Below are 27,466 nucleotides of genomic sequence, written 5' to 3'. Positions count from 1 at the left end.
TGAACATATTCGTGTACAGCCAGCCTAAGGCCCTGGATCAATTAATTGCTGCAATCATTGCATTGTAAATGCCCATGCAATATCTTCTTTTGCTTGAAGAGTTTGATTTCATTCCCTTCTGACAGATTGTGAATGTAAGCTCTAATGTAGCATGTGCCTGCACTTTGTTTAAATCTACCTTTTTTTAAGCACCGTAGACTATACTATGTTTCCCAAATGAATTGTGATGGCATTTCAGCCAGCTACATTAACGCCCGCTACACCTAACTCGGGTGCAACGGTAAGAAACCAGTCCTACTGGACCCTTGGGCTACTTTCACACTAAACACATGCTCGACCGACCGTAGCCACAGGTGTCTATGGGGGCGCAAATTAGTGGCTAGATATACGCCCCCACAACACCTGGGTGAATGGGGCCTAAATAACGTCCCATTTTCTTAAAAACTGTGCATACTAGTACCAATAGTTAGAACATCAACAGAACAAGGAAATCAGAGATGCAAGAGAAGACGACATTGGAACACTTTCAAAATGCAGCTATACAGCAAATTTGTTGTTAGTTGGCTAGTTGTACGCTTATGGAAAGTGCTACAAATAGTATTAGAACGGAAAAGCAAAACAAAAGGGATGCAGATAAACCAACTTGATAACCATTCAACTTGTGAGTTCAAGACACTACTGCATGTTTCCTTTGATTTTTATTTTATTGGCAAATGATAAAAAAAATCCAATGAGTAAAGATATCTGTATTTTTTTTACTTGATCCTTAAAGTGCTGCAATCATTATAACTCACCGTGTAAGACATTTGCATGTATGAAAAACGTAAACTTGCCTGTAAATCAGGAGAAAGCAGAAGATCTAATGGCAAAGGACAAGGTTCCACTTTGGATCCATTACAATGCAATGCCAAGCATGGGGTACACACTGAAATCCACTGCCCATGGACTAAGTAGAACTTGATTGGTTCTATTTGAGCCATTTGTTAGGCAACATAGCAGAAGTCAATATTTATAGCTTTTTATGGTAAATTATATAATCCATGGCTTTGTGAACCCACTAGGCAAATATTCACCCATCTGTATGAAGAGATGTTGGTGCCTTCTGATGTTCCGGTGTCTGTCTTGTAGACGATAGACCTTTCTGATACTCATTTCTCGGTTTATTTAATGGCATTTTGCCTATATAGATATTTATCAATTTTGAGTGTCTAAAAACACACCTTTTGACGTTTCTTGCCTTATACATCCAAGGATATAATCACAAGTTGCCAACACGTCCACAGAGAACGTTACAATTTCCAATCATATACAAATAAAGTATTTCTCTTTTAGGTCAAATAAATGTTTAGTTTTGTGTCCTCTGGATAGATCAGACAGTTATCTAGATGCAGTCTAGTTTTTTTATCGGTAAGGAAAGTGCTTGTTCATGGCTCATTATTGAAGTGTCCTTTGTTGCTTCTCACCAAAATGAGTCTTTGTGCTTCCTCTTTATGCAGAGGTGGTTGCTGTAACTGTTCCATCGGTTACCGTGTTGTGAACTACACAACACTTTCTTCTAGCTCATCTGAGCCACTGAATAAGAATTGTTTTCCTTTGGGTAAATCTGCCCCACATTGTGAAAGCATGCCATGCACAGATTGGCTTCTCTTTGTCCATATAACACTGAGTCGCTTGGCATAGCTATAACAAGTTGTGGTTGCCATTTCCCCCATGTCAACAGAACAGCTCCGCTTTGTTTTTGGAAAACCAAAACCTGCACTGTCTGTCGGACTCGATCCACAGTGTGGCCCCTCAGGATCTGACAATTTTATTGTTTTATCGTCAACCCTCTCTGATGCTTCTCTGTGTCTAACCTTTCTACGTTGCGGTTTAACCCCATGGACAATCCTTCCAGAATCCTCCTTATACGTCACTTGGGAACAACTGGCTTTGGCTGACTCATTGTTTAGTCTACTTTGTAGAAGCATTCCATTGGGTGTTAACTGATTTCCATTAGTTTGGGAGTAAACGTTGGTTACTTTTGGAATTTCAGAGTGCCCAGTACTGCATACCTTGTATTTTACCATCATAACCACTGTAAAGACCAACAGTGTCACCACAATGACTCCTCCAATTATAATGGTTAAAGTGCCTCCCAGAAAATGAGCATGCAGTGATCGACAGTCTGGGTATGCCTCTCCTGTAGAAAACTGGACACATCCCAAGGATTTCGTAGCAGCCAGTGAGGTTGCGACATCATCAAAAATGGCCAAAATGCAAAGGTCATAATCTACTCCTGAAACTAGATGCCTCAAGGTAAAGTGCTTGGTTGTAGAAGGCAGAATCCTAAAAGCAAACAAAAATTAATGTAATGTTTTTTTAAGAGAATTTTTAAACAAAGATACTTTGAGCAGAAGATTTGTTGTAATGGAAGAACTGTATTCTTGATGACCATAACATCACCTTAATGTGTAATGAAGAATGTGTTTACAAGAATGCTGAAGCCATAAGTGTTTTCTATTTTCTTAAGTTCCTTAGTGTGGTCCAGGTAGCCAGAAAAGGAATTTAATGTGGTTTATTTTAATTTAATAGGTGAATAACATTTATTGAACATGTTTCCCCTTTAAAATAAAATTATGTATTTCATCTGTTAAATTAAGAAACTGCACCTAAGACCACACCATAACTATTAACAATGCAGTTGAGAGGCAGTTTTGACTGTTAAATGTGAATACACGCTTAAGCTCCATGGACATGTTGTCCACGCAAATGTTGGTCGTGAGCTAGCTGCAAAAATTGCCCATCCCACATTTACAACATGGCTGCACAGCTTCCTATAGAGAAGAGTGTGAGCAGCGTTCTACCTGTCCTTCCACAGCTGGCTTGCAGCTCACTTCTGCTCATGGGGACGTGTGCTTGGAGCCTTATGGAAATAGCAGTACTTTTATAGGGGATTCATCCAGAAGATATGTCATGAATGTATCTAGAAGGGAAAAACTCTATTCCTTCTATTTAGTATAATGGAGAGCGTCTTGCGTGTGGATTTTTCTCTTTGCTTGCATTGATGGGCCATCATCCCTATTTTCTGTATCTGTGCAATCGCAGAGCTTCAACTTGCTCTTATTATTTACAGCACAAGATAAATTTACCAATGAAATAAGGGCGGAATCTGGTTTTGTATACTCCTTAGGATTCCAGGGGGCGAACTGGAGTACTCTGTATGGTCGAGAATGTTACCATTTCTGGCCATAAAAAAAACTTTACCCTATATAAGGGGCCTTATATTATAAATTATGGTCAAATTATTTGTTAGCTAGACATACCGACAGATGTTATTTATCTCCATAACACATAAATGCTGAACAGTCAAGTACATCTGCCTGACTAGCTTACACCCTAGTTAGACTTCTGAATGTAGCCCTACATCCTGATCTTTTATTGTAATACTAAGATTATCGAACTGTGAATGGTTTGTCTCATTATTGCCAGCAAATCTTTCACATTATACTTATTCCTTGTTACATTATTGCACCGGTTTCATTCCATCAACTTGACTCAAGACCATTGATCATACTGTAAAACAAGTCTTGAGAGATTTATTTGTGTCATTACTGCTCTTTGCAAATGACAGATATTAGTTCACAGCATTGTTGGGCTGTGTATCGTTTCCCTCTCGATCCATACTAGGCATAATCGCTACATTTTATCTCTGCATACAGGAGTCTGTTGGGTCTCATCATTTGGTAATCTTTAGGGATGTGGCTGCTACTGGCAGAATTCTATTCTATCTCTCCCACAGGCACTAGAATATGGCTCCATTATCCCCTTGAGACTGTAGTGCTGACACTAGATCTGCAGACTCTCCTGCAATAGATGCCCTCAAATGAACTGCAGTTGCTCACAAATCAGGTTCAGCTGTCCAAAAAGTGTGACTGATGTAATAAATGAATACTGGAACAGGGAACAATCATATGATATGTGAAAATGTTGATCTGTCTGTATCTCCTCTAATGGACTCAATTAGGAATGCAATAGAAGGTCTATGATGACTAACCATTATCCCTTTAATTGGAGCAGACCGCCAGCATATATGTTCAGTAAGAGAAAGATCTGAGACCCCCTGCAATAATCTGTATGCACAGCGCCATAAAGTGTTCTGTTTGCTGTACTGATTGTACATAACATAGATCTATCATTCATTTTCTACCCTTGATGAATCTGGTGTGTTAGGGCTAACAAATATCCTTTAGATGAAAAATTTAAGGTCTGTGGCCTTTTCCCTTGCACTTATAAGAGGGTAAGATAATTTAAAATAATATAAAGGGCTTGGTTACACTATAAGAAAAAATGTTCCTTCCTCTATATTTTCAAATAATATTTGCATATTTGTGACAATACTTGTTGATCTTTGAGTGGATTTTTGTCCTACAAATATTGGATCTTTGTTGCACATACCTTTTAATAGGTTACCATGACTGAAAGGGAACCTGTCACCAGGAAACCCATTTTTAGCACTCCCCGGTAGCCACAGAGCATAGTACATACACTGCCAAAGAGTTTTTGTTTAAAAAAAATAGGTTTTACAGAAAAAAAAGTTATATAGTACCTTTCAATGCCATGTGCTGTGTGACAAGGCACTTGTTCCCTGGGAGTGGCTATAGAGGAGCAGCCCCACCCCCACCCTTGGGAAACCGCTCTTCCATGTGTCCTTTTCAAATATATCACTTGGCTTAGCGACGCCCCCTGCTCCTCTATAACCACTCCCGAGTGATGGGAGTTCTTTCATTTATTTGAAAAGGACACATGGCTGGTGGGGTGGGCTGCTTCTCTATAACCACGCTCCCAGGGGACAAGTGCCAAGTCACAGAGCACATCGCATTGAAAGATATTATATAACAGATCTTTTTTTTTTTTTCTGTGAAACCTTTTTTTTTTTTTTTTTATACAAAAACTCTTTGGCAGTGTATGTACTATGCTCTGTGGGGACTGGGGGAGTGCTAAAAATGGGTCTCCTGGTGACAGGTTCCCTTTAACCATTTACAGTTGGTCCTTCTGCTGGTACCCCGCCAATTACAAAAACAGGGATTCCCAACTGCATTAGAACACAGACCTTGCCATTTTATTTAGTTTGTATAGGATTAACAGAGATCACCAGGAAGGTTCTCTGCTGTTCACGTTGGTCCATTGGCACTGAGCGTAGTGGCAGGAGGTGTGACAACCACTCCATTCAGTGATCCGGTCTCTAGAATTAGAGACCTGGAAATATAGTAATGGGGATTGCAGATTCTTCCATCAATAATATCCTGGGGCAGCAGAAAACTATACTGAACAATTGTAGATTTTGTCAATGGCAGTCATAACAGGGCCTGTGTTGGCCGGAAGAATTATTTCCCCAACAAAAATATATATTTAGAAAAAGCTTAAGAAGAAATCCTACTAGTTTCACTATTTTCCACCCAGAATCTTCTCCTGGTCCCCTTTGACCACATGAACTAACACTTCGGCAATTGGTTGAACTGCATTTCCTGTTTGTCAAGAGGTTTCAAGAAGGAGAAATGTATGGGGGACCTGGGAGACAGCAAGGGATCGGTATCGGATCAGCGGTCTCATTCATTTCTAAATAATTTTTCTCAGCCCAATAACCATTTTATTTCATCTGTCCCTAGAACATAATCACAAACAGCTTGAAGGCTTATTGAGTTGTTTTCCGTGAAATCCTTTAGATGTTATTCTGGGATATTTTGTGTCTTTCTGGATTTTGGCAGACTAGGAAGATTTAGCACTAAATCTCAGTTTAGAAATAATGATCCACAATTTGGTTCAGGGGGGAGTACTAAGGCTCTAGAACTAGAATCATAACTCTTTCTACGTTGATCTATTGTAACAGTTTTGTTTTCTCCTCTCTTTTTTAGTTTTTGCTTTCATTATGGCATAATGTTCATGCAGAAAGTATGTGATCATTTCAGTTTTAGATTTTTGTTAGTACACTTGTTAGTCTATATTCCTGTTTGTAGACAACTGCTAATTTCCATACACTTTTCCAAGGTAGCACTACCTGACTTGTGTCCCCCTACACCATCTGCCAAAGAGAAATAGTGTAGACCTCTATAGTATGTAAAAAAAATCATATGCACTTAAAGGAAGATTTGATTGAATCTCTTCAAAACATTGGCGCCAGAATTTGATTTAAGAGAACCTTTCACCATGAGCCAGCCTGTAGATTACATATCATTCATATGGTGATACGTCCCTTTTAAGGAGAAAGTTAGTTATTTTTCACATTTGTTGTCCTACCTCTAATTAGAAAATTGTTCTCTGCATGTGAGAGCAACATAAGACACTCTGAAGAAACAAACTACTTTTTAGCATCTCATCTACAACCACCAAAACTGTAACATTAGGGCAAACCGCCAAAAAGAAGGAGCAGACATATGGTTCTTGCCTTGAGCCTGCAGAGAGAGGCCTCCATAAATCTATACCTAAGTATTAAATTACTGTGTGATAATTGACATAATTAAGAACATTTATTTCCATTAATACCTCTATCAATTGTAATGGGTGTAATGCATTTAACAGGAAAAGTTAAGCCATCTCAAATAGTCTTAAGTGAAACTATCATTTGTTTCCATGGTAACAGACTACAAAAGTTTTGAGTGCATTCCTTCTACCTTCCTAAATATTACCTTTCATATTTTCTCTTGCTAACCAGTAAATTTGGTTGGAAATGTGGGATAGATATTATGACGTAGTATTACTGAATTGTCAGACTTCACAGTGGGGGAGATATGTATCAATCTGTCTATGCTGAAATACTACAGCAGTTTGCACCTCAAATGCCCTACACCACATTTATTTAAGGGTGTCGGACCATTTTCAAGAGGTTTTCTTGTTGTAAAAGGGGGAGTAGACTCCGTAAAAGGGCAGCAGAAAATAGCCTGTGTTCCTATAATTCCGTGCCAGAAAATTGTGGCGCAGAAATCTAGACCAACATCAGACACAGTGGTTAATCTGGTGCAGCGGAAGACTGGTCCTACTCTGCACTGGTCTAATGACTGACACATTAATACATCTCAGCACCCCAGTTTTTGTCATCTGTTTCCATAGAGATGCATAGATTAGAGTAAAAACTGGAAGAAAAAAACCTATAATTTTAAATCAAAATTATTTACAAAATTGCTCTTTGCTGCAATATTGATAATTTGGAAACCCTAATAAAGGGTAGACTATAGGCTCATATTAAAGTCGTGTAGTTTTAGCTATACCGCACCATGTCCTTTAAACCCTGGTTAAACCCTAAAGATTGTTTACAGCCAATTCATGGCTCTGTACTCTGAAGTCAACATTGCTGTCTTCCTGAAATGCAGTGCTGTTATATTATGTTGTAAATTGACATTCATTCTTTACTTTAATTGCTAGTATGGAAGAGTAAATGATACCTGCTCTTCAAGGGAAGGCATATTATAGCTTGCAGCAAAGAACAAAGATCAATGAAATGAGAGGTTTGAATTTATCTTACCTGTACACCAGTGTCTCGTCTGCTGTGCAGTTATATTGGACCTGGTACATCCATACAACATAGGCTGATCTGTTCATGTACCATCTTATCAGTGCGGAAGATGAAGTGACGTCAGTCACCACAACAGCAGAGTCTGACACCTTCCTTTCTTCTGTAGCATTGACAGATGTCTTTGATGAAGTGGTGATATCTGAAGACCCAGGATCCTGTCTCAATACGCTAACTGTTCCATTATTGCGATGAGGCAGAGGGATCATTTTTAGGTCTACTTGTGCTGTTGATTCTCCCGCAGCATTGATTGCTATACAGGTATATGCTCCATCGTCCCTAATCGTTGTAACTAGTATATCCAAGGTTCCATTTCGATAAGAAGCTGTCCTAGATGAGTTTGCCATTATTTTGTCATCTGGTGAGACCCAATGAATAACCGGCTCTGGGTCACCAATTGCCCGGCACTTTAATGTTGCCCTTTGCCCTTCTAATACCCAAAGCTGATGTGTGTGACGTGTAATTAATGGGGGCTCACATGTGAACTCCTCTTCTGGAATTGACCAAAAATAACGTCCAGCTAGCTGTGGTGGTGATGCACATGTTTCCATGTCATCCTCTCTTACTAATCGGCGTAACCATAACAGCTCACAATTACAATGAAATGGATTGCCTCCAAAATTTAGCACAATTGTTGAAGTGTAAGGGGTAGGGCTTACCACTCCAGTTTGGGAACGGACAAAGAGTGGGTCTGGAGGTAGTGTATGCAGCCTGTTGGATGTCATATCCAGTCTGGATAGCTTGTATAATTCTGAGAATGTGCCTTCCATTACAAAGTCTATAAGGTTGTGGTCAAGATTGAGAGTATGCAAACTAACCATGTTCTGGATTGCCTCCCATGGAACACTTATCAAATTGTTATATGAAAGATCCAGGTCCTCCAAAGTTAAGAGGAAATCGTCAAAAGTGGCCACTGGGATTGTCACAAGCTGGTTATTGTTGATAATAAGATGTTGAAGATTAAGCATTCCTCTTAAAGAATCCTCATGAATGGCAGTAAGACGGTTTCCATCTAAATGTAATGATCTCAAACTCTCAAGATCACCAAAGGCATAAGGATGAATGTTATCAATTGTGTTTCTTGATAATGTGAGGTCAACCAAACCTGTCATGTTAATGAAGTCTTCTTGATCCACCACCCTAATGAAGTTATCCGCCAGACGTAGTTCCACAGTCCTTCGATCTATGTTGGGTGGTACATAGAGAAGCCCCTTATTGGCGCATAGTGTGCTGAGAGATTCTGAAAGGTTTTGGCAAGTACAGTGAAAAGGACAAGAATGGACCATGGTTGCAAGGCTTCCTACCAGTAGAACACCCCAGACCAACCTTTCCATGGTAGATGAAGTGTGAACTCCTGCAAGATAAAAATGGTATCACTTTCTTAGAACTTTTAGGTTTTATTATTTTGATTAAAAAATTTACAATCCACATAGATGGAAATTATCACACTGTGTGTACTATTTGCATTTTACTTTAATCTTTATCCATGACTGATCGTTGACTGCTGCAAAGTCTGGGAGATCCACTCTCTTGGAAATACCGTCTGAGGATTGGTAAAGAGTAGTCTGAAGTGTCACTATTACTATTCAATGCATGTGTCTGACACATCACTTGCCTTGAACTAGTAATTGTGGAGCTGTTACCACTACCTACTACTACTTAGGGGGCAAATAATGAAAAAGAAATGGAAATAAAACACTTGTGCTTAACACATTAGCCATAGACAAGTATTGTATTTAAGTATAGGCATGGCTTTGAAGAACCAGCTGAGCATTTACAATTCTAGAAGGCCTCATTTACTGCTTTTCCATAGTTAAATTGATGACGATATTAAAGATAATGTATAGCACTTTTGCATAATTTCCACTTCATCATAAAATAAGCCATTTTTTTAAAATAAAATTCTCTCTTGGGGCTGCCATTAAAAGGGAGTGTCAATACAATCCATTACATTGCACTTAGACGCCATACTTCTCAATGCACATTACGTAAAGAAATTATGAATGTTTAACCACCTTTTCTTCTGTGCCTGCTACTATTGCTGTCACTACGTGAATATGCTGGAATAATGGCTCTCCTCAGCGTGAGCCCACTTGGATAGTATTGAATTTCCATCCTGCATCTTTCTATTGCAAGATCAATAGCTATTTTCAGGCAGGTCTTTTCTTCCGCTCCTTCTTCAAGCTGATTTCTGTTGTTAGGCTTTGCCCTGCAGGCATGAACTTCTTTGGTTAAGAATGTGGTTAGGAAAGCTTGACCTTAAACTTGATTCATAACGCCACTGAGATCTGAAATCCATACTTACAGGGAGCTGCACTCTTTTTGTAAACTTTTGGTAAATAATTACGGAAATTACAGTCATCACATTTGTCTTACAAAAATAGTTGCCTTGGTTCTCCAAAGCAAGGAATGACAGTACAGATTTTATGCACTGAACCTGGAACACCTAAAGCTCTATTGTGATTGGTTGCTCAGGCACCGAGATAAGGTTTGTTTTGACAAACTCATTAAATTAGATCCATTAAAGCACTTAATTTTGTTGCATCTATCTTGTCTTTATAAAGACAATTTTTACATATATTACATATATTACAATGGATTGACTTGGACAATTGCTATCTTTAAATAGGGTCCACTAAGGATACCGTTTTCTTCTTTGTGGAGAAGAGCTAATTTCCAGACTTGTTACCATAGGCCAGTGATGGCGAACCTTTTAGAGCCTGAGTGCCCAAACTTCAACCAAAAGCCACTTATTTATTGCAAAGTTCCAGCACAGCAATTTATTTCTCCTTGTTCTTTGACAACTTTCAATCGTTCAGCCTCCTAAAGACACCAGCGCAGTTGAAAGGAGGAAGGCAAAGTCGCCTATTATTGTAGGAAGATTCTGCAGGCAGATTCTTTGAGTCCTGTCTGGTGAACTTCATGCTGGGGTGATGGCCTGGGTGCCCACAGAGAGGGCTCCGAGTGCCGCCTTTGGCACCAGTGCCATAGGTTCGCCACCACTGCCATAGGCATTGCCACTATAACTACATTCACAACTGCAATGTAATACAGGTGAACCAGGCAGTAAAGTTCCATAATGCATTAATAAACCATCCCAATCTGTCAATTTTTTATATTATTATATTATTATTATTATTAACTTTTTCTCTGTTTTTCAAAGCGATCTCTAAAATAATGGTTATGAGTGAGCTTGTCTATCTGTGTAGTGATATAGGAGCAGGTATGGGAAATGTGGGCTATAACCCAGCAGGAGCCATAATTTGGGTCATTTTCTGTTATTATTGAAGAACTGAAACCTATAAGTAAAGGACTTCCTTAGGATTTATCATTCAAGGACAGTTCAAGGATTTGTTTTTGTACATATAGGTGAAATTGCTGTTATTTGTGTTCTAAGTATCAATTGTTTAGGTACATTCCCTTTTATTTTCAGATGATCTGGATGAGGCCAATTTAAAAGTAAAATCTGAACTCATGCATATTTTTACATCTACTATCTATACAGTTGCTGTCTATTTGCTGCTATGTACCCATCGCTTCGTGTCTGCATTGCTTGCTTCTCAGTGCTCTAATTTATTCTTTCTCTTCTTCTCCTCTCGATTATTCTGTTTTTTTTTCTTCTGCTATTCTTGTCTCCAGTTGACAGTTAGCTGTGTGACCCCTTTATCTGAGTATCTATCTGTACAAACTCCCAGGCGGGAGTGAGATCTTTGCCGGGAGCTTAGTGTCGGGGTTAATATCAATCTGTCCCTGGATCTGTCTCTAACCTTCAACATCTCACATTGGTACAGCACAAACACACCGTAGGCTGTTGCTCCACTCCTTCTCACTACATCATAGGTGTATCCCTCACCAGTCAATATCATCCAGTTGTACATTACATTGCACTCAGTAATCGGGTCCTAATGAATGTAGCTCAGTAATGGCCCATCTAGAGGAGGGGGAGTTTGGTCACAACCTAGACACAAAAAGTAGTGGCTGAAAATTACCACTTAGACTGTTCAGCTTATTGGTCTTTGCCTTTTTATTTTTATTTGCTGTTTAGGGAATGTTCTGAATGTTAATCTGTGTATTGAGTGCTATGATCTAAGCATCAAAAGCAGATATAAGTATTCAATGTCTTAAAAGAAACTATGAATAGTATCTCAGTAAACATAATTTTGAGATTGGACTGCTACAAAGTCTGCCCAGTGGTTATAGTACACAGGGACCTATACCACGGAACCAATACTTGTATCTACTTTTGGATTAAGGGTTTATCTTGCTATATTTGCTACTTTGTAATGAAGGGATTATTCATCCACCTATCTTGATAGCTCAAAAGGCAAGTGGAGATGCCTTCAAGAACAAATCTAGACCTGCATCGGAAGGTTTATTGCATATGGACCTTGTTAACATTGTAGTGTGATAAATCATTCCTATGGAAGGCTCCATTCTCCGGGTCCTTCATCCTCTGTACCTGCTGGGTGGCTTTATTATCTTCATTGTTGCTTAGCAAATGGTTGCTAAGCATTTCTTGTGGAAAAATGGACTCAATTGAAAAATGTGTCAATTGGTGAAAGATGGACAGCAGTTATTGCAATTGATAAAGCAGAAACTAAACAATTTAAGTCAATTGATGTCTCTTTCAAAAATTAAAAAAATCACTACCATTTTGGCAGCGAAATAGTGCTTTGGTTTAAAGACCTTGACGTGGCAGAAGTGGGTGGCGAATCACACAAGGATAGTCATCTGAAATAACTTACCAATGCTGGAAGAATGAATTATTAATTTGAGTTGTCATAGCCACCCCTCCCTCCATTATCCCCCCTCCATATTCTGATAAGATGCAGCACCTCCTACTGACTACTTAAAAAAAGCTTGATTTTCCTTTGAATTCAGGACTTGTTTTTAAGGTAATATCATGTCCTTACCTCTCCCCATTCTGTCTCTCTAAATGGCCCAGTAGCTTCAAAATGTCACTTGCAATCCATTTTTATTAGAAACTCGGTTAGCATAAAACTAATAACCAGAGTAACCTCTTCCTAGAGTGCAGCAAGTTATTACCTGCAGGTATATATATACAGTATATTCATGCCTATACATATAGACGACTGGCTAGTGATATCAGTTCCCAGCACCCTGCAGACCGTCTGGTTGCTCAGATTGTTTCCATCTCCCTGGCATTGACCCCAGACAGCAGTTGTATTGTTTTTGTGTATTGATTTTCTTTTTTCTCCTCTTGATTATACTGCTGCAGTCCTCACATAAGTGTCACAGTGCATACTGATGTGCAGCCTATATATAGGTGAGAAGATTACTGCTCTTCACAATTCCCAGATTTTCTCTTTCTGACAAGTATAGGAAACTGTGACCAGCAGTCAGACCAAGGCAGATATCTTTCTATCTATCTATCTATTGGGCCAATATCCTGATTTGATGCTTGAGTCACGTACAGTATTTCAGGGTGTTTCACTTCACCTCCAGCTCCATGTACTTACGTGCACCCTAAGAGTGCCCAGCTGTGATTTTACTACCTATACTGTGTAGTATTCAATCACTCTTAGTATTTCAGCTTTACAGCCTCTCTATATATTGGACAAAGTTCTGAGCCCCCACCTGCCTGATCTCTGTATGAGGTCTGCAGCAGGTTTTTCTCTATATATTCCTATCTATTTCTTATAGTCCTAGTCCTAGTTCAATAGTCCATAGTTCTATTTCTTCCATTTTTTTATCAGTATCTATGTCAACATCGTAGTCTGCCTTTCACGTAGGATATATTTTAATCGCCAGAGCTGTGCACACACCTAATATTCCTGATCAGTACTGGATACATCCTCCACAGACAGCACACATAACCTGCACATACAGAGCTATGACATAAATATGACATGCATTCATTACAGTACGCATCTGTATTTCTGTATTACTTTCTTCTTTTATACCTGTGTGTTCCTCCTTTCTCACTGGGCTACCTTCGACGTGACTGTTCTTTTGCCCTTCTGGCCTTGAGTACTTGGCAACTGTGTCGAGGAGGGCATTTCCAGGGGTAGAAAAGACTAAAGGACTGTTGATTTTTTTTTCTTTTTCTTTTTTTTTTTACTGGAAACCTTTTGTTCCCCCTTTCAATCGACGTCCTGTTTTCTTCACTGCAGTCCTCTCTCCCTCTGTCCCTCAGAAAGATCCCAAAGGAGAGATGGGACCTTATGTGCAGGACCAATCCTATGGCACAGCCCCATTATTTCCCAAACAATATGGGCCTTGGTGTGACCCCAGTCATGAGCCCTGAGGCGATGCACACAGAGCAGTTTATTCTAGAGGCATCAATATATCCCAGTGCCTTAATCCTGTCTTCGCCGATCGGTTAACCCATCAGAGAAGGAGTCCCATTCCTTGGGTGCTTGCAGTAAAATGTATATATTCCTCCTGTATGTGGTCAGTGAATCACGAAAATACATGAGCAAGCAGTAAATGATATAAAAGTAGTCTTAATATATTTCCAATATAAATCCTGTGAAAGAAAATCTGCCTGCTCACAGTGTCCCTGGGTCCACATATGAGGAGGCAGGAAGACAAATGCACTCATTTCATTTACTTTGCTTAAAGGGGAAAAAAGTGGTGGGAAGCTATAGGGTTAAATTGATGGCATAGCTGTTCAGGCATCTTCATTGATTTTTTTTTTTTCAGGTACATGTATGATTTAAAAGGAAAAATAAACTGCAGGTTGTTTCCAAAGGATTAAGCAGAGGTGATTGTGAGGCATATCATAGAGCGGACGAAAATCCAGACCCCAAATTTCTGCAGCTCTTATATGGGTTAAATTCCAGACAGGAAAGTGATAAATATAAAAGGTCGAGATTGAAGTCTTGCAGAGAAGCGTCTGAGGATATGAGAACCATCATGTTAGACCTTCGCTCTTCTCCTCCTCCTCCTTCTATTTCTTGCAGGGTTTTTTTTCCCTTATATAAAAATCTCACAAGTAAAAAGGCAATGTTTAAACAAGGCAATGAAAAGATTACAGCCTCTTACTGATAGCCCGGCTGTGAGAGATGGTTTTCCCTCCACTCCCTGGATTACCCAAATTTTCCTCCTTGTCATTCCACTGCTCCGGTGGGTGGCATCTTTCACCCTTTCCAATCCAGGTAAAAGCAGAAACAATGCAGAATGGATGTGAAATAGAGGAGCTGAGATGTGAGAGGGAACTGAAACATCGAACAGCCTGGGGGTGTGGAGGGCACAGCGAGGAAGGGAGGAGAGAATGAGACGGAGGAGGGGAAAGAAAGTAGCTTTTATCCCAGCCGCACTGCTGTGCCTGCACAGCATCTTAAGCTGCTATTCCTTTTTAACACTTTAATAGGGATGGAGATGTTTGTTGTATGACAGATCTCTGTTGTGTATGGGATGCTGTCTTGAGGACCCTTCTTTTTCCTTTAGAGGGTACTAAAGGATGAGATTGAAAAAAAAAATCAGTGGAGAGATCAAGTATCTGGATTGCAAGCTTAGATGCTGTCATTGAAATTTATATCTTCTTCTAGCCTTCTGCCCCTATGTTGGACATGAGTTGTTCTCTTTGGATGCACACAGTTAGGTCAGGTCATCTGTGTTATCTATCTAACATTGCGCCTTTAACCAGGTTGAAGGAAAACAAAACGTTCCTAGAAGGCCCTAATAAGTAAATGCATCTATTCCTATAAAATGGCAATCTAGCACATCATTTATTTAGAACACTGTTCTTCTATTATTCCTGCATGAAATGTAGGAATAACTTCTAATTGTGGGTGTATCCCTATATATACTCTCACTGTCCAATCAGAGCTGACAGTATGGACAGTGTAGGAACAACCGGTCTGGCACATGGTGTGGGGAGTGCAAATATTTACCAAAACATTGGGAAGTTAGAAGGCAAAGAATAACTGGGGAACCTTGCCATACATGACTAACAATCCAGTTCAGGTTCCGGGGGTCAATCTAATCCTGATGGCCCCTACAAATATCTCATCAGAGAAACTCCATTATTGCAGCAACTTGGGGTGAAGCAACTACATACAAATGTGACTTTACAATTCCCTGATCAGTATACATCTTCTCTGCACTTTCCTGTGACTCCTGGTATGCTTCTAATTTAAAGGACTGGAGTATTTTACTCTATGTAGAAACAATATGGTCAACGAGTCATTTAGACAGATGTAAACCAGATGTATTTTACAGTTTTTATAACATCTACAAATCGCATATAACACGTTATAACATCAAATATCACTATCATGCTGTCAGTTTATGCAAGTTGACTGTAAAATGTATCTGCACTAAGACTGTCTGAATTAACCCTTAGGCTGTGTTCACATCACTTTCAAGTTCTGTGAATAGCATATTTAATATCACATTCATTATCTATAGAGGCTTATTGCAAAAATATCTATTCCGTGGCGCATATTTTTTCAGTATTAGATACCATTGTAACTTTTTAGGTTTTTTTTGTGATTTTGCAATGTACTTTCTTAGGCCTCATACGCACAAGCATGTGCTAAAACAGACCTCAAACGGGAACGTCTGCGGCTCATATGGCCGGGGGGAGATGAGAGCCAGCTGCGCCATAACACGGGCAGGTATAAGACCTGCTTCATAATTTGTGTTGCATTCATCTGGCCCGATCAGGATATGGTGAGACACAGCAAAGTCAATGGCAGCCGTGAGCTATCCACAACTTGTGCGGCCACCATATGCGGTCATGTGCATGAGACTTTATACTTGCCAAGCAGAGGACATTGGCTCCTTTGGTCTCCATTAGATAATGTAATTAAGTAATAATTTGAATACATTTGCCATACACATTGAGATTCTTACTGACCCAAACATTAAAGGGGTTGTGCCAAATATCAGAATAGGGGATAGCAAGCTGAGGGTACGACTGCTGGAGAATGAGGGTTCCATTCTCTCTGATCTGGTAAATGGGGTACCATTCCCACTGAGTGGAGCATGTGTCCTTCTGTTTGATTGCAGAGATTGCCAAGCACAGCGCTCCACGATCTCCAGCACTTGTAGGCATAGAATGGGAGTGTTTAAAGAGTGAGGGTCTGGAGGAAATCTGGGTACATGATGCTTCCTAGGACCATTATAAATCGCCAGAAGTATCACTGTTTAATAAAGTATGGCATATTCACATTTATTGAACTTGCTTGGTTGCCGATTGTGGGCCAGAAAAAGCAAATGTGCTACCTATTTTCAAGATGCCTTGTAGATTCTGCTACCTAGTTGACCCATTGTAAATATAGCATGTACTGTATGGCTGGAGAGGTACTTATTTTTTTAAAAAGATCGCCTTGAAGGATGTGTACTAGGAAATTATATGATCGGCAACTATCAGCATAGCTTTATAAAAGCCACGATCTTATCAAAAAAAATAAATTGGACGCTTGGTAGCAGCGTGTGTAGATTATTCAGAGGCATTTACCGCTGTGCTTCACAGACACTTCATTTATAAATGAGCCTGTTGGTCTGGAAAGTGCAATTTGCCAAAGGAAAGTAAACTGGTTAAAGAGGATCAGCCATACAATTGTTATTCCTTGCCTTTAGCAAGGTGCTACATTCCAAACCAGTGTCATACTAATCACCATCATGGCTATGAATAATAATAATAATATGAGTGGTAAATAATCGTTTGTAGAAAATATTTTCTCTGTTAACAGCCAGAAAACAATCAAAAATTGTCAATATTCAAAAATAATGATTCTAACATACTGTAGGAGAGTGACAATTGTAAAGATTCTTGTGGGTTCTCACAATTGTAATCAGAAAGTGAAGTAAACATTATTTTAGAACGTTATTGGGAAAAATCTTAAAGAAATTCAAGAACAGATTTTTTATGAGAAACACATGGAGACCAAAGAGTACAAAAGAGCAAATCTCATTCTGGCACCATCCTTGTATTTTTTTTACAGTATTTGTGACTAATCTGCTTTTTAGACCCCTTTGTTCAAAATGAGTCTCTCAGGCTTAACATTTTTATTCTATATTAATTAGAGGCACAGGTGTGAACATATTCATATGTACTCTAATAAAAATACTGAAAAAAAAATGAAAAAAGAACAGACAAAACATTTTAATATTTTAATTCTAAAACATACATAATTTTATAACAAGTTATCCAAGTATGCAAATGGTCTTTTTTATTTTAAAAAATCCCCTTCAGTTTTGTGTCTACATCAGCTATTCAAAATACCCTTTAAACTAGACCTCTACAACCTTTTTCTCACAAGGGACCCATATAATGCTGGATACATTTTCAATGAACCAAGAGGGTAGTTGAGTAGCCAGCAAACCTTGCCTTCTGGTGGCACATTATGAAATTATCCATAGTGAATCAATACAAACAATAGTTACTGAAATTATGCAGTTTCAATACTTTTTAGGTGTTGATTAAAGGAAATCTACTATCAAAATCCATCATGATAAACCAGGGACACTTACTCTTAGATCTAGGCACCGTGACCATGGTAATCTTACATTTGTTATCCATGCCCTCTACTGTTCTAGTAAAAACCAGGAGTCCTTTATTTTAGAACAGATTCATAACCTGTTAGTGTACTAGGGGCACTTCACCCCCTCCCACTGTGTACTGAAACTTCCTCTGCTGTAGTAAGATTACATCAGGCAGAGGGAGAGAGGTACAGTCTAACAGCCTGTGAAGCTGCAGCATAGTAGGGTAACATCCTCAGTATAGCCCTTCAGGCTCATTATCATAAATGTAGATGGAAGGAGGCCGTAGATAACAAATATAAGAAGATTTTGAAGGACACGGAGTAGATATTCTTTAAAGTAGTTAAATTTGTGCTAATGCAATTTTTTGCAGTTTAAGTCAGAGCTCTGTAGAGAAAACAGGTGCTTAGCCATGTCTCCTCTTCTTCCCCTACCTGGCTGTAAGAGAACTGGCTGGAGCCTTGTTGTTTTGAACATTCAGCAATAGGACTAAATATAAGCAGGTCCTACCTCTTATTTAAGTCTTATTTAAGTCTGGTGAGCTCCGCTATATTTCTTGTTTATTCTTCATTCATTTATCAGTTTAGTGTTCCTTTAAGAGACCATTGATGTTCTATCAAGTAGAAGTGTGCATTTAATATCGGTGTTACATGGACTGTTAGTGTGACATGAGTCAGTCAGTGAGTCATTTCATCCGCTTTGCGATTTTGCACGTATCCTGGAATCCTATGCTGCAGTCGTCATCTGTGAGTGACAACATGCTATCAGAAGCACAGTCTGCACGTAAATCTATGTGACTTGTCTCCTAGCATATGCAGCACATCAGAGCCTGACTTTCTCAGACCCCCTCTCTCTATCGCTCGCTGCCCCCACATTTGCAGTTGTGGCCTAATCATTGCGGCTCTAATTAGCAGGTCTTTAAGCGACCACACTGATGCAGTCAGCAGCTCCCTGGAGTCTAAGAAATGGGACATTGGCGTCATCCTGTGTGTGCAAGTCTCAATCTTCTATAAGGTTTTTTTTTTTATCCTTTCTTGCCCTTGTTCTTTCACACCATATTTTCCTCTCAGATAATCTCGTGCAGCATCTAATGAAAATGCATTCCGCTAAGCTCTTGTCACTTTACAGAAATGTCTGAGGGACTCTCCAAAGTTTAAAGAATTGCGTTGCATTGTGCCTAGCAAAATAGGTACAATCCGTGGTCTCCCTTGTGCAGTCTCTCATTTATTACGGTTACATGGCAAGCTGGATTTCTGTAGCTTAATGGGAAGTAACTGTTCTCTAAGGCACAGTAGACCTAAGCAAACTCCCCATACATGGATCTGAATGTACTCAAAGCAGATTGAGAATTCTTAAGATTATCAGATATAGAGAATAATGTATATGTGCATCTCCACTTATAAAAGAGCATTTTCTAAGCCATACTAAATAACACATAGATCTTTACCGTTTACGAACTGTCTTCCAGCTCGACAATTGTCCTACAAATTAAACCAGCATTGTGTAGCTTTCCAGATATACCTTTCCTAATTCCAAGTGATCCGTCTTTTTTACAGAAAATGGGTCCCTGAGGCTTAACTTAACTGTCAGGCCATATAGTGGGGGCAGGGGCTGCTGGGCATGTACTGAGGGCAAAGGGCTGGCTGTATATGGGGGGCATGATCTGGCTCTCTATATATTGGGGGCAAGGGGCTTCTGGCTATTACTGAGGGCATGAGAGGTCAGGTTATATACTAGGCGTTTACTCGAGTCAATAGGTTTTCCCAGTTATTGCGTTTTTTTTTTTTGTTTTTTTTTTTTTTAAATAAATCCAAGATTGCAAATGGTCTGTTATTAAAATACCCTTCAAAACTGAATACAAAAATTAATTCTGTAGACAGTGTGACAACTTCCTATAAAGAATGTGCGGGGTGGGAGGGAGCAGCCTTGGACCATCCCCAATACAGTCACTATATAAATAACTTAAAAGTCAAAACTGAAAAAAAACATTAACCATATTCATGAGAAAGGGAGAGAACAGTAAAAGAAAATAGGGTGGGCATGGTGAAACGAAGAGAGCAGAACCTCAGAAGGAGACTTAAAGGGGTATTCTCGTCTGGGCATTAATATTCAGTTTGATTAATCTGCCATTAATAAACATTTCATTAATTAGATGTTATTAAAAAAAATGTTCCTGTGTGACGATAATTTCTCATACATATGTAGTTATGTGGTCCCTTAGAAGCGAGATAGCTTCCTCGGATACGGCCACCTCTGCTGGATGGATTGCACAAATAAACAAAAAGTTTTTGTATGTGAAATATCCGGGAATTACTACATGTCCCACAGCCGTCCTGTGGTAATGATTGCTGAAGCCAGGAGGTCTGGCAGAGCTCAATAGCGCATGTCAGCCCACTGCTGCCAAAATGTGACGTGGTCGTAACCGAGGAAGCTATCTGGTTTCTAAGGGACAACATCACTACATTTATGAGAAATTATCTTCACACAGGAACATTTTTTTTAATAACATCCAATTGAAGAAATGTTTATATATGAAAGATTCATGAAACTGAATGTGAATGCCCAGACGAGAATACCCCTTTAATGTTTATTAAGGAGGGATTGATATTCCTGATAAGCCTGGAATGAGATGCTTGGGGACCACATGGACACCCATTCCTCATGCGAGGAGGGAGGAAGTCAGATCCTCAATATGTTGGATATCATCAACCTTACGAATCCATTGGGTGTTTTACGATGAACTTACCATGTTCTTGTCGAAAACATCTAAATCTTGAAGAAAGTAGAATGCAGCGTGATGGTGAAGCATTCCTTTCCTTGTTTTTATGACTCTCAGAATCGGTATAGTTCTTCAATTATGATTTCTGGATGCAACTCCTCCCACACCAGCTCTTCCCCCTTCTTCCAGTCATCGAATGGAGGTTCCAGGCTGAGTGGTTAGGAATTCATTTCTATTAACAAAACCATCTTTTAAATATCCTTAGACTATCCCATTAAAATTTGAGTTTGTTGCACTTTAGTTCTGCTTGTTACATTGTATTTTTCACATTTTCACTTTAATTAAGAAGCAACCACTGTGTTTTTCTTGTAGACAAATATCCCATTCTTGCAAAATGTCTTGAATAATCATCAATTTCTACATGGAACAGTGGACACCCAATTTATTGACGAAAATCCTGACCTCTTCAACCTTCGTCCAGTACAAAACAGAGCTCAGAAGCTCCTTCATTATCTAGGTAAAGATGCTGAAATGTATGCTGTTTACATATCCAGTGTAGACAGTGGTAATTGGAAATGGCTCAATAAAGTAATAATTATGATATTAAACAAATATCCTTGCAGGTCATGTGATGGTAAATGGACCAACCACACCTATTCCTGTTAAAGCCAAGCCATCCACTATAGATCCGGTGGTGCCACCCATCCCAATGAGTAAGTAATATGAAGTAGAGTTAATTGTTAATATAGGATTAATATGCAATGTGATATACTATTAGGTCTGTAGACTGGAACACTGATTCAGTTGAGGAAATTAGCTTAGCTAGATATTTTTTGGCTGCTGTGTTGTTCTGTGAATAATGCTTTTAAAGCTTCACCGTGTTAAAATTAAATTCCTGTATAGTCTGCCAATGGAGATGGGGGGGGGGGGGGGAGGGGTTAGGTCCTTCTCGATATTTCATCAATATGAGATCACTTTGAGATATAGCGAAGACTGGCTCAGAAGACTGGATATTATGCTTTTTTTTTCTTGTCTATATAAGGTGAGCCACCTGCTGGGTTCAGAGATATCTTGCTGCGAGAGGGACCAGAGGGTTTTGCGAAGGCCATCCGCAAACATCGTGGACTTCTGCTTATGGACACCACTTTTCGAGATGCCCACCAGTCACTACTTGCTACACGTGTTCGTACTCACGACCTTAAGAAAATCTCTCCGTTTGTCTCACATAATTTTAGCAACCTGTTCAGCTTGGAAAATTGGGGAGGTAAGGTTCCACATGCTGCATGACTTCAACTAAACCTATGACTTCAACTAAACCTACAGGACAAATTTTTAAATGGGGTCAGAAAATGTTATTTAGGTATTTTCTACATTATAGCGATTTGTTCATATAAGATTGACCGTAAATGGTGTTGTGGGGCTTCAAGCTGCAATATGAGATATTGGCGTTCTTTTATATTCTACAGCACATGCGCAGAAAAGTGGTATAGGGCTATTTTGGACATTAAAGAGGTATTCCCACGAAGACAAGATTTTTAAATGTACTCAGGACAACAAAATAACACATTCTCTTATTCTCTTATTCACAAAAACACAGCATTTCACAGATATAATTCCAATCAGTCTCTATCAGTCCTGGGGTACACAATTTTGGTTGTACCCGGATCCGCCCGTAAATCTTCTGACTATGGTCGTACAATTTCCTCTAGCTTATCTTGCATTGCAGAAGAAGGTGAGGGGTAGGAGGCAGACAGCACTGCAGACACAGGCAGTTACTGGTTCAGCTGTACTTCTAGCAGAGCAGAGAGGAGAGGACACGGCAGCAGCTACTCTACAAACAAGATAAGCGAAGGATCCCAGGGCAGGGGGCGACATATTGGCAGCAGAGTTGAGTGTGCTATTGTCTTATATCCATCCATGACTCTGATCTGTCTCATCTCTCTTTATGGATGTGCCAGATACTAGTAGACTGTCCAGAAGCTAAATTAAAGTGTAAATAAACGTGTACTTTTTTAAAACCTCCTTATAGAGTTATATGCCAACTTGTTAGATGATTTAAAATGGTTGTCCAGAATTAGAAACACATGGTAGCTCTCTTCCCAAAAACAACACATCTTCTGGTTGTTTGTGGTATTGCAACACAGCTCTGTCTACCTCTGACACAACCCATGGACTATTTAGGTGCTTTTTGAAATAGACTTACTAGATTTACTAGTCCTACAGTAGATCATATGTGGTCTGCCTGATGGGACTCAGAGTACACTAAGCATCCAAGTGTTTTGTTTCAGAGTACAAGGATCCCATCTCCTGCTATTTGAAAGAATCTCTTCCATTCCGCTGTTCTCAACCTCTCTAAGACTGTCCTATAGAGATTGATCAAACTGGGACATGTGGGGGCCTAGCCACACCAATCTGACACGTTTCACCTACCAAAATGTAAACAACTTTCAGAATAAACTGTCTTTGCCCACAGTGACCCTGCTTCCGATAATGTGACGTTGGTTGTAGACTTCTGTAGACTGTGTTTTATAATGCTGTTATTTCTAATTCGATTGTTCAACTATCATGACTTCCTAGAAACGCTTCAGACGCCATGTACAGGTGATAAATTATAGAGTTAACTGAACTGTGTGTTGGAAATTATGTTTAACTGCCTGGAACTCATCGTAGTACTACTATGTGACTGATGTATTAGTCATTAGTCACTGCTTGCTTACAGTAGGTGAATGATGTATTGCTTCTATCGGGTTACAGGTGCCACTTTTGATGTTGCCATGAGATTCCTTTATGAATGCCCCTGGAGGAGATTGCAAGAATTAAGGGAACTTATTCCTAACATACCCTTCCAGATGCTCCTCAGAGGTGCAAATGCAGTGGGATATACCAATTACCCAGATAACGCTGTTTTTAAGTAAGTCTTTTGGATAAATAATACATGTGGCAATGTGATTGCTTTGCTTTTCTCCAAACATCCATTGGATCCAGTGACTTTTTATCATTGGTGGTCTAATTGTTTTCCAGGTTTTGTGAAGTGGCTAAAGAGAATGGCATGGATATCTTCAGGGTTTTTGACTCTCTAAATTACCTGCCTAATATGATTTTGGGCATGGAAGCAGCAGGGCAGGCTGGTGGAGTTGTTGAAGCTGCCATCTCATACACCGGGGATGTATCAGATCCTACCCGTACCAAGTACACTTTAGATTACTATGTAAAGCTTGCCGAAGAGCTGGTCAAAGCTGGAACACACATATTGTGCATCAAGGTACTGTATTAAACAAAACTTTGGGGTATAGGAGAGATTTCCATCAGAAAAATTAGTTACTTACATTGTCTTGTAAGTAATATTAAAAATTTCTACCCACGTAAATACCCTTTTAAGAAGTGTAGATCACAAAAATATTAATCTGAATATTTTTGTTTTCTAGGACATGGCAGGATTGTTGAAACCCAAAGCTTCAGATATGCTAATTCGAGCACTCAGAGACAAGTTTCCTGACATCCCAATTCATGTGCATACCCATGACACAGCGGGTGCTGGAGTAGCTTCAATGTTGGCTTGTGCACAAGCTGGAGCAGACATTGTAGACGTTGCAGTAGACTCAATGTCTGGGATGACTTCTCAGCCTAGTATGGGGGCTCTTGTGGCGTGTACAAAGGGCACAGACCTGGACACGGGTAAGCTTTTTCTCATTTCAGTGTGCTTATTGAATCAATATTAAAGGGGTTGTCTGAATTACCACTCTCTTTCTAGGAAAAAAAAGTTATTTATTCCTGTAATCAAAGCACACACTGTGCTTACATATTTAGACTATACACACAGCCTGCTGTGCAAGTCTTTGTGGGAATGGTAAAGTGATATTTGTCATAAGAAATGCCCTTTAAAGGCAGTCTCCCAGCAGTTCATAACATACAGTGCTTCCACCAATGTTAGGTGTTTGCTCTAGAAATCTGTGTAACCATTTCTTTGTATATGTTGTTAGTTAACAGCAGGACTGTGAGGGATATATTCACAGCACACCCCCTCTACCTGACTCTAAGAGCAGTAGTAGGCTTCTGGTACGATCTTACAGCAAAGCATAGGGGAGGGGAGCATTTTGAATGCCAAAAACACAGCAGTTTGTAGGAGACTTCTCCAGTGACCTACACAGTGTCCTACACTACTTCAAAATGGTTTTAGGTGAAAAACAGTTGCAATATATATAAGAAATTGTTCTCATGTACCTTTTCCTTTACATCTGACCATAATGAATTTGAAAATAAGGTATACATTTTTGTAATTTCCTATACTGTAATCATAGCAGTGTTCCACCTAGTTATAATGAATGTCATATTTTCCAATAAAACCTGTTCTGGTTCTTTTTACACAAATTGATACCACATATTCCCATTGCATGGTCGAACAGGTTAATTTTCTGTAAAAAGAGACACCTCTGGTGTAGGTTCTTAAAGTGTTATCCTTTACTTATGCAGAGAATCCCTTTCATAGTGGCTGTGTATTAACGTCCCCCCTGTGCTCTCCCTGGCAATCACTTTGGCAAGCTGTCTGGGCTTTAAAAGCAACAAATTGCAAGTGTTACATGTACCCTGGGAGTGCTGCCTCTTAAGCAGTGATTAGCAGCTGGCATTTTACCCTGTTTAAAAAGCCTGGCACAGGCAACTTGGACATTGTGTTCGGTTACGTTGCTGCTAACCCCTTTATTGCCACCTGTGAGTTTGGAGTACGGTATATCTTTTAATACTGTGATGTATATGTGTATGTGCCCTTAATCTAAGATAGCTTCTTCATCTACCACTGAGTGTACATACAAATTACTATTTGGATCTATAGGATGCAGATTGAAATATATGAAGAAACTTGTAAACAAAGGGTTAGGTTTTAGCACAGGTTTGTGGCCAAAGTGTGATTTGTCACTTGTTGCCTGAGCTTGTACTTCAAAACAATGGTAAGTGCAAGTGCAGCCAGGCATTTATTAAAGTGTTACCATATTTTTTTTTAGATTGTGTGTGTGTGTGAACATTGTTATAATATATACTATATTGAGAAATTCATCTTAGTTTGTATTTCAACCTGTGTGTCTATGGGGCAAACTATGAGCTTTTAATCGTCCTGTGTGTATTTACACAGTAATGAGTAGTGAAGATTAACCCCTTTACTTTCAGCTTGATGTTTGAAAAGAATGCTCATACCATACTTGAGCTAGGGAGGGAGCAGAAAGGGCCAACTCACTGCTCAGAGCAGTGAAATCAAACTGGAGAGGAGAAGGCTGTCCTGTCTTCAGCCTAGTAGACAGATGAACCTTGACAACAGAGTAGTAAAACCGTTACTAAGGGGCACTTTGCATCTTGTTTCTTTACAAACTAAGTAAAATTTCCTAATGAAGTCCATCGGAAAAAATATTCACAACACCTCCCTACTATAATAAAAAATTATCTTAAATGACAGTCACTCTTTAAGAATTCCATAAGAACTTGCTGGTAATAGGACCCTGTTTTAGATTATAGTGGCTAAAAAGTTAACTTTTTGTTTTTAATAGGAAATTTATATGTATATTTTTAAAGGATATAATTCAGCAGGTTACTTTTTTTTGTCAGTGTCAAGCATCATAAACATAAAAGCCTGTCTTTACCGTGGAACCTACCTAAAATATTTTGGGGAAGGTTTACTGATCCTGTAGAATATAAAAATGTTATGCCAGATATATCACGGTTTTTTAATGACATTTGATAAATTTGCCACTTGTTTAGACTATAACCTCTAGCTTTACATTATTGATAGTACCTTGCCCCAGTAACATAATTTGAAAGGATAGGATTTTGATCTTAAAGTAAGCCATCCCTCTCTACATTTATTCGTTCTTTATTTTCCACCACTCCTGATTTGTCTAGATTTACTTGACATTACAATCATTTTATAGTTTCTTAAAATGTTGTTCCAAGTAATTATGTTTCAACAACAAGGCTTTACATTTCCTCTTATGAAAGGGTTGTGTTCCTGCAAGTCTCTCTCTGTGAACAATAAGCAGACCACATCAGTCTGTTCATAAATTAATACTACAAGAAAAAGAGGAATGGCACAACACCGTGTTCCAAGAAAAGATGGCCTATGCTTGTTATATTATGTGGAATACAAAGGACAGACACTTTATGAATGTGGCCCTTTCACAGCGGAGGCGCAAGTGGAGGCACTTGTGTGCAGAATGTAAATGTGATATTTTCTACTATACTGTTAATGCACATTGTAGCCATATAGTTACCCACAAATCTTATGTCATTGTTTTATTTTAAATATATTTTGATTTTACCATTTTTAGGAATCCAACTGGAGAAGGTTTTTGACTATAGTGAGTATTGGGAAGTAGCTAGAGGTCTCTATGCTCCCTTTGACTGTACAGCAACCATGAAATCTGGAAATGCGGATGTCTATGAGAATGAAATCCCTGGAGGCCAGTACACCAACCTTCATTTCCAGGCCCACAGCATGGGTCTAGGGAACAAGTTCAAGGAGGTGAAGAAGGCATATGCTGAAGCCAACAAATTACTTGGAGATGTTATCAAGGTAATATAATGTCTGTCTATGTCTCATGTATGTGTTCCCTGGTGGCCAATAAGTGACTGAAATCTACAATAGATCTTATTACAATGAAAGTGGATGGTTTTATATGGCAAACATGACAGCTTGAGTGACTGTGAGATAACAAGGTTTAGCAGATATTGTCATTACTGTCTCCAGCACAAGTGTTGCTAAAATG

The 27,466-nt window shown here is 39.2% G+C and overlaps 2 protein-coding genes across 5 annotated transcripts in view; one reads left to right on the top strand and one right to left on the bottom strand.

Annotated features, from left to right (window-relative positions):
• Positions 1-27,466, top strand: part of PC (pyruvate carboxylase) — a 325,659-nt gene that overhangs the window by 287,354 nt on the left and 10,839 nt on the right. For all 4 annotated transcript variants that reach the window (XM_072117868.1, XM_072117869.1, XM_072117871.1 and 1 more), the window contains 7 exons: positions 21,090-21,234; positions 21,341-21,430; positions 21,760-21,981; positions 23,472-23,628; positions 23,739-23,979; positions 24,143-24,392; positions 27,029-27,273. In XM_072117868.1, coding sequence (XP_071973969.1) covers positions 21,090-21,234; positions 21,341-21,430; positions 21,760-21,981; positions 23,472-23,628; positions 23,739-23,979; positions 24,143-24,392; positions 27,029-27,273 — 1,350 coding nt within the window. The remainder of the gene's footprint in view (positions 1-21,089; positions 21,235-21,340; positions 21,431-21,759; positions 21,982-23,471; positions 23,629-23,738; positions 23,980-24,142; positions 24,393-27,028; positions 27,274-27,466) is intronic.
• LRFN4 (leucine rich repeat and fibronectin type III domain containing 4) lies at positions 682-14,783 on the bottom strand. The gene is made up of 3 exons (XM_072117872.1): positions 13,468-14,783; positions 7,496-8,897; positions 682-2,325 (listed from the first exon to the last, which is right to left on the bottom strand). The coding sequence occupies exons 2-3, from the start codon at positions 8,875-8,877 to the stop codon at positions 1,539-1,541; spliced, it is 2,169 nt and encodes a 722-aa protein (XP_071973973.1). The 5' UTR covers positions 8,878-8,897; positions 13,468-14,783; the 3' UTR covers positions 682-1,538.

The sequence above is a fragment of the Engystomops pustulosus genome, chromosome 7 (genome assembly GCF_040894005.1).
Source record: "Engystomops pustulosus chromosome 7, aEngPut4.maternal, whole genome shotgun sequence".
In the NCBI taxonomy this organism is placed as follows: Eukaryota; Metazoa; Chordata; class Amphibia; order Anura; family Leptodactylidae; genus Engystomops; species Engystomops pustulosus.
The sequence above is the reverse complement of the archived record's forward strand: the minus strand, read 5'-3'. Positions and strand labels throughout refer to the sequence as shown.

Bases quoted from the DNA above. Each gene is read 5' to 3' on its own strand.
- LRFN4 (XM_072117872.1), bottom strand. From the start codon at position 8,877: ATGGAAAGGTTGGTCTGGGGTGTTCTACTGGTAGGAAGCCTTGCAACC. The intron at 2,326-7,495 runs GTAAGATAAATT...GTTTGCTTTTAG, and splicing joins GACGAGACACTGGTGTACAG to GATTCTGCCTTCTACAACCA.